The sequence below is a fragment of the Saccoglossus kowalevskii genome, chromosome 18, assembly GCF_978046115.1.
Source record: "Saccoglossus kowalevskii chromosome 18, keSacKowa6.1, whole genome shotgun sequence".
Lineage (NCBI taxonomy): Eukaryota > Metazoa > Hemichordata > Enteropneusta > Harrimaniidae > Saccoglossus > Saccoglossus kowalevskii.
Window position 1 is genome coordinate 6,092,292 of NC_140658.1, and position 16,112 is coordinate 6,108,403.

Genomic DNA, 16,112 nt, shown 5'->3' on the forward strand with positions numbered 1-16,112 from the left:
TATGATGTGTAAAACTTTCATGTGATTGGTTGTTTGTTTGAAGGCAAGGCCTTGGAGTCTCTTATACTGATTGTAATTGGTTAAGGAGTGACAAGAAATAAAGAGTGATTTAATGCTGTCTCGGGTGAAAACCAGGGACTTAGCGGAGAATCGTTCGGAACATGAATGGAGCTTGTGTGTGTCTTTTGTCAGCCTAGCGTGGAAACGACCGAATCCCGGTTACCTAAGTGAAAGGTTTTTAACCATCAAAAATACCTATCACAGTTCCTACATTCATTTTATCTACATTATTGGATTCCTTGAACTTGAAAACATACACTCAGTATTTGGAAATATACACAAATCATCATTACTTGAATTGCTGTTTCCATGACAATCAGATCTGTATCTCTATCAACATTTGATTCATTCTTCGTCGCATCAAATACAACCTGACTTGGAAATTTTCTGAAAATCCAAATCCGGAATGGTTGCTTCCACGACAACTAATTCTTAATCTCTGCTGAATTGTCATTGATCTGTCCGTATCTATGGCGACACCTTCCGACAATTTCACGAGAGTCCATCCTTACATTTTTGAGCTATAAATTAAAAAAAATCTTTCCCAAAATTGTTGTTACAATCGCAACTGAATCCACATCTGTGCCGAAATATTTCGAATAAATTTCAATGTTAACATAACAGTTTATTCATGAACTTTGAAAAATTAATAGAAATTAAACAGAATATGACGAAGCATTTCGTACATAAACATGACAAAGAGCGAAGTAAAACTCTGTTGATCAACTTCGATAATTGCCATCGTTTTATTATGCATTCACAGACAATCGATACAACACTGTAGTTCAAAAAATAGACGATGTTTTGTGAATCCAATCACGGCGAACGGAACTATATTCTAACTAAACAATCACATAGGAAGCCGAAAAGCTCGTGTGACCGAAAATCAGCGCGTATATTTGCCGCATTCCGTTCAATGAAGTATTAACTATAATATTTGACTAAAACCCCGAATAAAACTGTAGGATAAATCTCAAAGTACAACTTTAAAAGTAAACAAAAAAATTAAAAATTTGATTATTGTCCATATTCACGTTATGTCACGCTCTAATTGACAACAATTTTACTTTAACTTTCGTTTTGTTACAGAGTCGACACTATTTATAGGAAGCAGACATTCGTCATGGACGGACATTGTTTCCGAGGACAGACTAAAGAAACAGAATCTGTACATACCAGATATTCTGAAATAGATGCCCCTCACCGCACAGCACTGTTGAAAGACAAAATATCACCAGGTCAGCATAGTTGGATACACTGCATGCAAATCTTCGATAAATGGTTACCAACAATGCATTTTATTAACTGGAAAGACTTCCGCCCATGTGCATATTTATTAATTATCAGATCAGTGTTTTGAAAAAAAAAAATATTCGTTCTCCCAATATCCAAAAGACGACTTCTAGGTTCTAGTGTCACGTGGTATTTTGTCCTAGTACGGAATACAATCTGCTGTCTCGTTGTAGCAAGTCGTAGCTATATTTACTGAATCATTCTTCAAACAAACATCACACAACTACACGGCAGGTGAATGTTTAATTTGAAACAAGACTCATTTGTCTGTGAGCACGAGGCAGTAAATGTGAGCGTTAAAGACCCAACCTCGAACGAGCCTATAAGTTAAAAACGTGATCGGACAGAATATCACGCGCACCGGAAACCCGTAAATACAGTAGTTTATTAGTTTGGAGATAAACCTCCGGTGAGGAAACATGTATTTTAAAATGATTTTCTTGTTTGTGTTCGATGTTTTAATTTACCATTTAGATTTTGTTCGATATTGAATGTTAGTAAGAACACCGAACACCGTAAAATTGAAGCGTATGATGGTGTTGAATTATAGATATGTACGCTTAAAGTGGGGGAGTCGTCACCTGCGCACGTGTCAGATGGCCATAGCGTGTCATTGTTTATAAACAATCGTATGTCCATGAGACTTTGCGTTTTTAGCGTGTGTTGTTATCGTCGCTTGGGACGTGCGTGTGCGCGTGCGCAGGTGACGACCCTCCAGCTTTAATTTATATTACTCTTTCAATTCAACGTACACCTTAACGGTATTTATTCGACTGTATTCAAAACCAAAGTTAAAAAAACGATAATTAAAGTGTCTACATCATTGTTTATCATTCACCGTCTCTACCTAAATTATACTAGGTTTATTTACTCGAAACCTTGAATATATAAATATGTGTTTTATTTCATGCATTTATGTCACGGTGAATTACAGTGCATGTCCCCTCCAGATGGTGCATGTAGAAACTATTTATATTATGGTAAACTGATACAGATGCGATATAAATTAATATTTTAAATGTTCAGTTCGAAGTACAAAATCTACTTATTGTTGGGAACAATGATGAATGGTTCGGTGATAAACGCCCGCACGTCTCATCCAGTTTTGTTTATTTTCAACGAAATTTTGTATTATTGATCCATTGCAATTTTAATTATTATTATTATTATTATTATTATTATTATTATTATTATTATTATTATTATTATAACTATCGCTTAGTATGATACCACACAAACAATCATATTGTAACATTACGTTAGAGTTATTGAAACAAGCATCAGCACACCTATCCGCGCCCTCTAGCGAAAACGAAAGCGCTTCTATCGTTTTGTAAATGGATGATAGGACAGCCCCACAGCGTCAATGTTCTAATGATCTGTAAGAGTCCGTCATTAAAAATGTTTTTGAGAAATTTTATACCAGTCTAAACGACGAACGACCACACCGCCAAACTTAGCTGCTTCTTTGAATCTTCGAACGGCACTACTTGCATCCATTCAGGCACGTACGCTCTTTTTTGTTTAGAAACACGCCACCTCACCGTCCGGGAATGTTAAATTTGAAGCTATTTAATTTAAAATAACTCACCTGCATCTTCACCTTAAGTGTGACGGAACACTAATCAACTTGTTATAGTCCTGCATTCTGATTGGTCAATCAAGTTATCATGTTCATTTTGTCTTGGTTACTGACGTCAGCTATACTCATAAATTATTAGAAATGCTAAAATCATCTCATATTGAATGGCCAAGGCGTTAATGCAGTTTACGTTGGACGTAAATTGAAATATATTTTAAAATTACGACACTTAGTCACGTGACATAGTGTGGGAATTCTGGTAGGATCAGTTACCGCTAGTTACGTGCGTCTTGCCATGGAAGGTAAAAAGAGCCTTCCATGGTCTTGCGTATTATTCGCAATGGACGCCGGGAACCAGCGTCTAACCATCTTTACAGTATGATCTCGAACGAGGCACTTCATAGCGCCCTCAACTCATCGCGAGTCCATATGTCACATTGAAAAAAAACGCGTACACACAAAATTATTGTAATATTCATTACTTCATTTTTTGCGTTTTTATTTTATTAAAAAAAAACTATATACACAAGACTTCACGATCATGGAATGTCGCTAATCGTATTATGTTGCAACATAACACCAATCTACGTCGTGTGGGGCGCTGTTGCTAGGTTTTCAGCACATCCGGCACATACATCACCTGCCGACGATTTCTGTCTTCAGCGACAATATCAGACCACGAAGACAGCCTACTTGCAAGAAACACGGTGGATTCTGTAAGAAACATACAAAGGAACTTAAAGTAATGCGTTATGTTGCGTTGACAATTAATTTACTTAGTAGGTGGCACTGTCGTTACGCAGCGGGCGTTCGAAAACTCATTTAAACTTTTAAGTATTTTATACGTGTTGTAAACGTCGTATGGGACTCACAGTTGAAGACATTTAATTGTCTCACTTTCGGCCTCTCTACAACATCTGAGTGCATTGAATATTAGTACATGCAATTATGTCGAAATACAAAAATAAATATTTAAAAATTAGTTATATAGTATAAAACAATAATGATACATACGTTTGCAAAGTTCTTGCTCCACTAAAGATAAACGGTAGCTATTGTGTTTTAATGTATTCAGTTCGTTCATGTTGGAATCGAACAGATCCTCCTTTGTATATAGATTTGGCACCTTTGTAAGAAGGTCGTTGACAAGTGGGTCCTGCAAACAAAAATTTTATTTTAAGTATTCGGTATATGAACTTGGTACTTCTCTTTATAGAATATAGATAACTAGGGTGTGTGCGCGCGTACACTTAGAATTAATGGTACGTACCATTAGTTCAAGCGCATGCGCTCTTGGGTAGTTCATTATTTCATCGAACGAATACCGTTTTCGTTTAGGGGGAACACTGAAATATAAGCATGACATTTCGAACTCATCGTATGAAATTTTGTAATAGTTGGCCAATAACTAAATTACTAAAAATGATTTTCCCACCAGTCATCGGAAAAAGAACCGTCATCACCGGAGTGATTTACAGGTACGGGTAAGCGAACAAGGTGTTTCCTGATTGGGTAACTGGTTAATAGGTGTCACGAAACAAGAGAACAATGTATAACTATTATGAATCCTCTCCCGATGTCTTGTCTAGACTTAAACTTACATTAGCGCCGAGTGGTGTTGCAAGGTACACTGCTTCCAGGTTGAATTCGTCCACGATACTTTGCACGCTCTTTATAATGACGTCATTAGAAGTCTGGTCCAGCAGACGACATTTTTGCTTTGCGTTTTCAGTATTTCTGTGACACCTGACCAAGAAAAATATGATTGTTACGAATAATAATCCGTTAAAATTCAAACTTTCTGACAGCTGTCAAGTCAATAAATTGTTTCATTCATGATTTCAACTAAAGCAACTGTTTCTGTGACGTGGGCAAATTGTCAATTAGATTTAATGACGTATTAAAGAGTTGTTGATTGCTGAATGCGGCTACTTTGCCGATAAAAGCGTGACGTCAGGAGATAATCCACTTTTATAAACCAATTCATTGTCGTCTGCAACAGGTGGTGTATTTCATACATGTGTTTGTTTGTTTGATAAGTTCAGTCAATTTACTCACCATTGTGACGTCCATTCTTTGTTATACCTCCAATGGAATCCGAGAAATTGTTTGTTGTGTAAAACAGTTCGCATAAATCTACTGGTGGCACGCCTGATGTCTGGTGGGCGAGTGACGTATTTGGAGAGGACGCTGACGTAGTCATGGTAGTAGAACCTTCCCAGCATTCCATAGGGGTAGGCGATACCGACACACTTTGAGTCGCTTTTAAAAATGTCGGTGGTGTCAATGAGTGTTCTGAGAGGGTGGTATCCATCGGGGATATTATCTGGAAGGTCAATGACCCTATCAGGCTCGTTCAACATGTCGGGGACGTCAATACCCGTAATTTCCGACCAGATTTTCATTTTCGTATTCACATATGTCATAGTTTTGTTATAAGTATTCTGTGTAATGCTACTGCTCCAGTTAACACCGCTGAACACAACATCGATTTTCCCGCCACAGTTCCTGTAAAAATCCTCAATGCTCTCTGTAGGGGTGAGCTTATTAAACAACCTAACATCCAGAGTTTCGTTGAAATTTCTCACGCTGTACTCGTCTTGCGAGAAATGCCCAAAGAAGGGTGTCCTAACCAACGTCCTGTCGCGGTGTGCCGCGATGACAGCTGAGAGCTTCAGGCTTTGCATTTGATTGTTTGGTCCCTGATTCCCCAGCAAGATCGGAACCAGATATTTAGTCTGCTGTACGGACGTTTCAAGCGCAATTTGGACTTTAATGCCGGACGAGTTTGGCGTCTTTCCGTGGATGAAATAGTCCACGGGATGGTCCTTTATTGATTCCGTGTAAAGAATACCCTTAGATCGACGGAGTTCCCGTAGAGCCAATTTTTTGACTTCCTCCCGGTTCCACAACTCTGACAAAACGCAGTACCACACAGCGTTGATGACACACGTGTAAAAAAGCAACACACATACGATATTGCGATATTTTCGCCTTGTTCTCGCTGGGAAAACCTGGCAAAGTGTCATCTCTCGTCCTCGCCCCGGAAGCAATGAGTGTTTGCCAGTTTAACGCGGACTTATCAGTTATTCGAGTAATCCGCCAAGAACAGCTGTTGCGCTATGGACGTCAGTCGACATTTGGACACACAATGTATTTTTTTTGTTTGGCAAATTGTGCGAAAACAAATTACCTGTGTGGGTGTAATGCGTTCACAGTGCGGGTAAAGATCAAAGTAGAATAAAATACAAGTGGACCAGTTACAATCCACGGGACAAATTCAAACTGGCACGAGCTCATATTTTCAAATTAGTCCAATCAGCGTTTGAGGTACCAATCAGTCCAGAGACAAAATGTCATCTCGTGAGTTGACGACCTTCATTGCATACTTCATTAGTAAACATTGTTAACAATTTTTTCCTTCATTTTTTTCAAGGTCAACCAGTAAAAGTAATACATTTTAAATGATTGTGGTGCTAAATAGATAATATTTTTATAAAAACCAACTCCTGATATCAGGTAAAATAGTAAAATAACATTTACTGTGGATATATATAACATTACTTTAAAGAGATATTCATGAACATGACCTGACAGAACAATACTATTGGCCATTACAGGTCATTACCATGAGTTGTTGAAAATTATTTAATGACATCTGATCAATGTACTGGCACTATAAATATATATCTATATCATCATTTATAAACATTTATAGAAGTTTTATTAAATCACAGAACTGTTGATAACCATGGCACAACAATATTGATAAACTATTATAGGTCATTTGAAGGTCAATTTTATAAAAATGCTCCAATCGAGATGATTCTTCAATCGATATATCAGTATGTTATGAGCAACTATTTTGAATTAATATCTTCCCATTGTAGATTAACTGAAAATAATAGTAATAAATGTGATTTTAGTGGCACTTTTTAGGATTAAACATAGTTGCTTTAAGTTATTGTGCCACTAAATTTACAGGTTACAAAAAGTTGAATCTTGATTATCAGTGAATTTGCTATGTCCATACTCCAGTATCGTAAAACTAAGGTTTTTATGAATAATTATTAAACCATAATGTTGTCATGGTCACAGACTCGATATAGTAAAAAGGATTAGTAACACAGCACTGCCTATAATTTAAAAATGTTGCCTACTTACTAACTTACGCCAAAGTGAAGTACAAAATCTACAATCTAATTTTAATCATCAATGTATCAAAGGATGATAATATAATGTTTTCTAAATTATTGCATCTTCATTCTCGTCGGAATCAAGTATTTTATTTGAAGAATGGAAGTCATTTTCAATATCATTGTTTGATAGTGTGCCCTGAGTATTACCTGCAAAAGACTTCCTTTAGTTGGTAGCACTCTCTCTGCTTCTACTTGTATCTGTATCTATTGTATCTGACTGAAAAGATTCCACCTTTGTACTGCAATGTCTACAACAGATGTTCAAGGTTCATAGAGTTGGCACAGATACTTCTCAAGGGCATTTATTACTCCATCAATTCATGTTTGCCCAGATCAGCAAATGCATCTATTATACTATCATTTGCATTCTTAAATACTTTGCAGCAGCTAATCTTCCCTTTTTCCCGCAAAACGACCAGGTTGGTCAGCACCAGTAAAAGCATGAAAGCCTGGTAGTACTGCAGTTTTTCTCTCACCAAGCGCTTGATATATTGGCATTAATGGAATTACCCGATGTAATGAACCTGCACCAGTCACAAAGCATGTTTCATCACTAAGCATTGGGAACCTGTGGATGTCAAGGATAAATACATCAGTGTCTGGAGACTGAATGACCAATTTTGTTGAGCCTCGCTTAACTGCATCAGACATTAGCTTACTTTTGTCTGTACAATGTAGTAGTTTTCCTGTACAATCAAATAAAGCTCTTGCAATGGGAGAGAATTCATAATGTCTAAGTGATTCAAGAACATTCACTTCTATCACCTTGTCACCCATTTTCTGTGTAACTGATTTTGCAGAGGTCTTCTATGTTTGAAGTTTTACTTTCTTCATTGGCGACCAAAGGTTAACTTCTCCTTTAATTATGCGTTCTTTCACAAATTTATTATAGCTATCTTCACCAATGGTGTTTTGATTACACAGGTTTTGTTTTACTTTTGGTGACATCAGGGTATTAGTGATAATGTTCACTAAAGTATCACCTTCATATTAGAATGGGTTAATGTTTGTCTTGAACACTTCAGTAAGTTTCTTCATTTGAGTCCCTTGCCTTACAATGATTTTGGGAGACAGTTCATGCCGGCTATTTCATTTGCCTCTTCTTTTAGCCGTGCTAATAAAGAATCTAGCACGAGCACTTTCATTTAGAGTAATCTCAACAAGACCACCCAAGACCTTCATTGCTCTGTTCACATGCTCAATTGCATGATCGGCACCAATGGAGCAGAATGGTATTCACTACAAAATTCCATGTCATGAACTCTTTCCAAACTTCAGGGTCACTTTGTTCCAGGGATTTCATTTCTGTTATAATTAAGTATGTCATATGCAAAAACAGTACTTTGCTAATCCTTCCAGACTATCAAGGTGCATTTTTCATAATCATTGTCTTGTAGCTCGTATAAAGGATAAAAGGAGCATTACAAATTCTATGTAATGAAATACAACTTTGAACATTGGTTGAGAATCTGCTTTCAAAGTAATATAATCGTCTTAGAGCTCAAAGAAGTTCTGTTGAAAGATCAATGATGTTTGATGTTGCACACTTTTGACTTAATCTGGGGACATTTCACAGGTTTGATTCAGTTGAGTGGCTATGCAAGTGACTCGGAGTTTTGGCTTGCCTGTAAGAAAGCTATTCAGGAACAAATCAAAAAGTGCTTGTGTTGTTGTGATGTGAGTATTTAATGATCTTTCCATATGTTTACACTGAATGATATGCCTAACTGTGGTGGAACCAAACAAGCCAGTTTCTATCTAAGCTTCATCAATACCATTTGTTCTTTTAAGAACTTAAAAGTCGTCCCTTGTCATTTCCATTTGTTTAGCCTGTTGATAAAACTGCATGTCAAAAGTAATGACAGTCTTGTGACCTTGCTGTATTTATATTCTCCACTTGTTTCAACACTGTCAGCAGAAAAGATCAGTCAATATGTGAGGCAGATAGCAGTGGGAGTGGATACACATTGGTACTTGGTATTTCATCAGTCATCAGGGAATTGTAAGCTGCCCATGGAGGGATATGTTCTCTCGATTGGTCACCATCCTTACTGCTGTTGTTGTTGTTTGCACGAACTAATGACTTTGCAAGAAGCCATTGTACATCTGAATATCTGGCATGCTCAAGCAAGGCTTTATTCGCATTCACACTGTATTGCTCATATGTTTTACTCATCGGTTTTGCTTTTGTGACAAGGAATGCGCTTGGGTTCAACTATTTGATTCAATGACTTTCTTGTTGACTTTACAGGTGCAATGTGGATTTGGGTAATGTCATTGTCTTCACTTCGTTGGATGATTGCTGTAGCAGTTGAGTGGAGGGTTCTTTTACCATCTGCTCTTTCTTCGCTGAAATCTATGTTGTCTATAGCAAAGAACAGAAACTCATCCTCTTTCAGACCAGGTGGAATGTATAGTCCATCTTGTGATTTCTGGATAATAGATTCTGCTAGTTGAGTCTCCAAACGTAGGATACGGCTGTAATCAACAGATAACCCTAAACCATGCATAAATTCCGCTAGTCCTCAGTTACGTGTAGACTGATGGATCCACAGCAAGCTATAGGGGAAATTCACCACCCCTGTCCCTGAATATAGCTTGATCCATCTTAGACTTGTAGGATGTTTGTCGGTTTGTCTTGAATGAGTGTATTATTATATCAGAAATGTTTGCCACACTTTGCTTAACTGTTTCATCATGTATATTGTCTTTCATCATAGCTGTTGGCCCTACGAAAACCCAACGAAGAAAACTGGAAAGTTGTATTTGCATGTGACCTTCAGTATCTTTCCCTTTAGAGATCTTTCAAATTTCCACGGATTACATAAATATGATGCTATTGATTTACGTAGAATGTTCGCTGCCTTGAACAAGATATGGACATACTTTCAACAACTTCTTGTACTGCTGCATCTCTAGTTGCTTTTGTGAATAGTAATTCTGACTCATTAGATCTAGCAGGCTTACCAAATTGAATATTTTTCATCTGCTCAATTATACAATTGTATATTATTATTAAATACACACATGAGTAGACTCAAACACTAGTTATACATGTATATACACACATACTGCAAAGAACATAAACAATATAAAGCTGTTTGCAATAACACTACATTTTATTTTCGGGTGAAAATATGGGCCTTTGAGTGTCTTTCTCTTCCCATGTATTGTCCTCACCTTTGACCTTGACCCAGGTCACACGAGTGAAAAGAAACAATTGACAACAATGTTTTTTGATGTATTTCGTATTACAACTTGATGAAAACAATAGTATAGGCACATTGTCAAGTGCGCATGCGCCACGAATAACATATACGTATAGAAGTTTACGTATAGTAAATCCATGGCGCGTGCGTACTTTTTTCATCTAACGAACACTGTTAAGTTTTCAACCAAATTAGCGTTTTTATCACACGATAATCACACTCTAGATGTAATGAAACAATTTAAAAGTATTTAAATCTGCTCAAAACGTCTCAAAGTAGTCAATTTTGCCTCTAGGTCGTTCGTAGAAACTCAACATATTAAATATGAGCGAAACAATAATCAAATTTGTTACATTTGTTACTCAAAAGTGTAACGTATTTCTTGGAATTTCAGAGCTTCTTTACTCAGTAAAAAACAGTTTACTCATATACACAAGAATGTATTATCAATTCACACAGATGGGAATGTATTACCAATTCACACAGATGAGAATGTATTACCAACTTACACAGATGAGAATATATTACCAATTCACACAGATGAGAATGTATTACCAATTCGCACAGATGAGAATGTATTACCAATTCACACAGATGAGAATGAATTACCAACTTACACAGATGAGAATGTATTACCAATTCACACAGATGAGAATGAATTACCAACTTACACAGATGAGAATGTATTACCAATTCACACAGATGAGCATATATCGCCAATTCACACAGATGGGAATATATTACCAATTAACACAGTAGGGAATGTATTACCAACTCATACAGATGAGAATATATTACCAATTCACACAGATGAGAAGGTATTACCAACTCACACAGATGAGAATGTATTACCAACTCACACAGATGAGAATGTATTGTCAACTCTCACAGATTAAAATGTATTACCAACTCATGCAGATTAGAATGTACTGCCAACTCACACAGATGAGAATGTATTACCAACTTACACAGATGAGAATATATTACCAATTCACACAGATGAGAATGAATTTCCAATTCACACAGGTGAGAGTATATTACCAATTCACACAGATGAGCATATATCGCCAATTCACACAGATGGGAATATATTACCAATTAACACAGATGGGAATGAATTACCAACTCACACAGATGGGAATATATTACCAACTCATACAGAAGAGAATATAGTATCAATTCACGCAGATGAGAATATATTACCAATTCACACAGATGAGCATATATCGCCAATTCACACAGATGGGAATATATTACCAATTCACACAGATGAGAATGTATTACCAACTCACACAGATGAGAATGTATTGTCAACTCTCACAGATTAAAATGTATTACCAACTCATGCAGATTAGAATGTACTGCCAACTCACACAGATGAGAATGTATTACCAACTTACACAGATGAGAATATATTACCAATTCACACAGATGAGAATGAATTTCCAATTCACACAGGTGAGAGTATATTACCAATTCACACAGATGAGCATATATCGCCAATTCACACAGATGGGAATATATTACCAATTAACACAGATGGGAATGAATTACCAACTCACACAGATGGGAATATATTACCAACTCATACAGAAGAGAATATATTATCAATTCACGCAGATGAGAATATATTACCAATTCACACAGATGAGCATATATCGCCAATTCACACAGATGGGAATATATTACCAATTAACACAGATGGGAATGTATTACCAACTCACACAGATGGGAATATAATACCAACTCACACAGATGAGAATGTATTACCAATTCACACAGATGAGAATATATTACCAATTCATACAGATGAGAATGAATTACCAATTCACACAGGCGAGAATGTATTACTAACTTACACAGATGAGAATATATTACCAATTCACACAGATGAGAATATATTACCAATTCACACAGGTGAGAATATATTACCGATTCACACAGATGAGAATGAATTACCAATTCACACAGGTGAAAATGTATTACCAACTGACACAGATGAGAATATATTACCAATTCACATAGATGAAAATAAATTACCAATTCACACAGGTGAGAATATATTACCAATTCACACAGATGAGAATGTATTACCAACTTACACAGTTGAGAATGTATTACTAACTCATACAGATGAGAATGTATCACCAACTTACACAGCTGAAAATGTATTACCAACTCACACAGCTAAGGATGTATTACCAACTCACACAACTGAGAATGTATTACCAACTTACACAGATGAGAATATATTACCAATTCACACAGATGAGAATGAATTACCAATTCCTACAGGTGAGAATGTATTACCAATTCACACAGATGAGAATGTATTACCAACTCACACAGATGAGAATATATTACCAATTCACACAGGCGAGAATGTATTACTAACTTACACAGATGAGAATATATTACCAATTCACACAGATGAGAATATATTACCAATTCACACAGGTGAGAATATATTACCGATTCACACAGATGAGAATGAATTACCAATTCACACAGGTGAAAATGTATTACCAACTGACACAGATGAGAATATATTACCAATTCACATAGATGAAAATAAATTACCAATTCACACAGGTGAGAATATATTACCAATTCACACAGATGAGAATGTATTACCAACTTACACAGTTGAGAATGTATTACTAACTCATACAGATGAGAATGTATCACCAACTTACACAGCTGAAAATGTATTACCAACTCACACAGCTAAGGATGTATTACCAACTCACACAACTGAGAATGTATTACCAACTTACACATATGAGAATATATTACCAATTCACACAGATGAGAATGAATTACCAATTCCTACAGGTGAGAATGTATTACCAATTCACACAGATGAGAATGTATTACCAACTCACACAGATGAGAATATATTACCAATTCACGCAGATGAGAAGGTATTACCAATTCAAACAGATGAGAATGTATTACCAATTCACACAGATGAGAATGTATTACCAATTCATACAGGTGAGAATGTATTACCAATTCACGCAGATGAGAATATATTACCAATTCACACAGATGAGAATGTATTACCAATTCACACAGATGAGAATGTATTACCAACTCACACAGCTAAGGATGTATTACCAACTCACACAACTGAGAATGTATTACCAACTTACACAGATGAGAATATATTTCCAATTCACACAGATGAGAATGAATTACCAATTCATATAGGTGAGAATGTATTACCAATTCACACAGATGAGAATGTATTACCAACTCACACAGCTAAGGATGTATTACCAATTCACACAGATGAGAATGTTTTACCAACTCACACAGATGAGAATATATTACCAACTTTCACAGATGAGAATATATTACCAATTCACACAGATGAGAATGTATTACCAACTCACACAGATGAGAATATATTACCAATTCACACAGATGAGAATGTATTACCAACTCACACAGATGAGAATATATTACCAATTCACACAGATGAGAATGTATTACCAATTCACACAGATGAGAATGTATTACCAATTCGCACAGATGAGAATGTATTACCAATTCATACAGGTGAGAAGGTATTACCAATTCACACAGATGAGAATGTATTACCAACTCACACAGATGAGAATATATTACCAATTCACACAGATGAGAATGTATTACCAATTCACACAGATGAGAATGTATTACCAATTCGCACAGATGAGAATGTATTACCAATTCATACAGGTGAGAAGGTATTACCAATTCACACAGATGAGAATGTATTACCAACTCACACAGATGAGAATATATTACCAATTCACACAGATGAGAATGTTTTACCAACTCACACAGATGAGAATATATTACCAACTTTCACAGATGAGAATATATTACCAATTCACACAGATGAGAATGTATTACCAACTCACACAGATGAGAATATATTACCAATTCACACAGATGAGAATGTATTACCAACTCACACAGATGAGAATGTATTACCAATTCACACAGATGAGAATGTATTACCAATTCACACAGATGAGAATGAATTACCAATTCACACAGGTGAGAATATATTACCAATTCACACAGATGAGCATATATCGCCAATTCACACAGATGGGAATATATTACCAATTAACACAGTAGGGAATGTATTGCCAACTCTCACAGATTAAAATGTATTACCAACTCATGCAGATTAGAATGTACTGCCAACTCACACAGATGAGAATGTATTACTAACTTACACAGATGAGAATATATTACCAATTCACACAGATGAGAATGAATTTCCAATTCACACAGGTGAGAGTATATTACCAATTCACACAGATGAGCATATATCGCCAATTCACACAGATGGGAATATATTACCAATTAACACAGATGGGAATGAATTACCAACTCATACAGATGAGAATATATTACCAATTCACGCAGATGAGAATATATTACCAATTCACACAGATGAGCATATATCGCCAATTCACACAGATGGGAATATATTACCAATTAACACAGATGAGAATGTATTACCAATTCACACAGATGAGAATATATTACCAATTCATACAGATGAGAATGAATTAACAATTCACACAGGCGAGAATGTATTACTAACTTACACAGATGAGAATATATTACCAATTCACACAGATGAGAATATCTTACCAATTCACACAGGTGGGAATATATTACCAACTTACACAGATGAGAATATATTACCAATTCACATAGATGAGAATGAATTACCAATTCACACAGGTGAGAATATATTATCCATTCACACAGATGAGAATGAATTACCAATTCACACAGGTGAAAATGTATTACCAACTGACACAGATGAGAATATATTACCAATTCACACAGATGAAAATAAATTACCAATTCACACAGGTGAGAATATATTACCAATTCACACAGATGAGAATGTATTACCAACTTACACAGTTGAGAATGTATTACTAACTCATACAGATGAGAATGTATCACCAACTTACACAGCTGAAAATGTATTACCAACTCACACAGCTAAGGATGTATTACCAACTCACACAACTGAGAATGTATTACCAAATTACACAGATGAGAATATATTACCAATTCACACAGATGAGAATGAATTACCAATTCATACAGGTGAGAATGTATTACCAATTCACACAGATGAGAATGTATTACCAACTCACACAGATGAGAATATATTACCAATTCACACAGATGAGAATGTTTTACCAACTCACACAGATGAGAATATATTACCAATTCACGCAGATGAGAACGTATTACCAATTCACACAGATGAGAATATATTACCAATTCACACAGATGAGAATGTATTACCAATTCATACAGGTGAGAATGTATTACCAATTCACACAGATGAGAATGTATTACCAACTCACACAGATGAGAATATATTACCAATTCACACAGATGAGAATATATTACCAACTTTCACAGATGAGAATATATTACCAATTCACACAGATGAGAATGTATTACCAACTCACACAGATGAGAATATATTACCAATTCACACAGATGAGAATGTATTACCAACTCACACAGATGAGAATATATTACCAATTCACACAGATGAGAATGTATTACCAATTCACACAGATGAGAATGTATTACCAATTCGCACAGATGAGAATGTATTACCAATTCACACAGATGAGAATATATTACCAATTCACACAGATGAGAATATATTACCAATTCACACAGATGAGAATGTATTACCAATTCACACAGATGGGAAGATATTACCAA

The 16,112-nt window shown here is 35.9% G+C and overlaps 2 protein-coding genes across 3 annotated transcripts in view; one reads left to right on the top strand and one right to left on the bottom strand.

Moving 5' to 3' along the window:
- Nucleotides 1-2,378, top strand: part of LOC144344844 (uncharacterized) — an 8,886-nt gene extending 6,508 nt beyond the window's left edge. The window contains exon 4 of one of the 2 annotated variants that reach the window (XM_085492736.1): nucleotides 1,150-2,378. In XM_085492736.1, coding sequence (XP_085348862.1) covers nucleotides 1,150-1,253 — 104 coding nt within the window. In that variant the 3' untranslated portion in view covers nucleotides 1,254-2,378. Of the gene's footprint in view, nucleotides 167-1,149 lie in introns of those variants that run through there. The other variant, XM_085492737.1, reaches the window with a different exon arrangement.
- Nucleotides 2,379-3,398: 1,020 nt separating this feature from the next.
- LOC100370893 (uncharacterized) lies at nucleotides 3,399-6,008 on the bottom strand. The gene is made up of 4 exons (XM_002731803.3): nucleotides 4,994-6,008; nucleotides 4,537-4,681; nucleotides 3,950-4,091; nucleotides 3,399-3,649 (listed from the first exon to the last, which is right to left on the bottom strand). Exons 1-4 carry the CDS (start codon nucleotides 5,962-5,964, stop codon nucleotides 3,543-3,545), a joined length of 1,365 nt encoding a protein of 454 aa, XP_002731849.1. The 5' UTR covers nucleotides 5,965-6,008; the 3' UTR covers nucleotides 3,399-3,542.
- Between the last annotated feature and the right edge of the window lie 10,104 nt (nucleotides 6,009-16,112).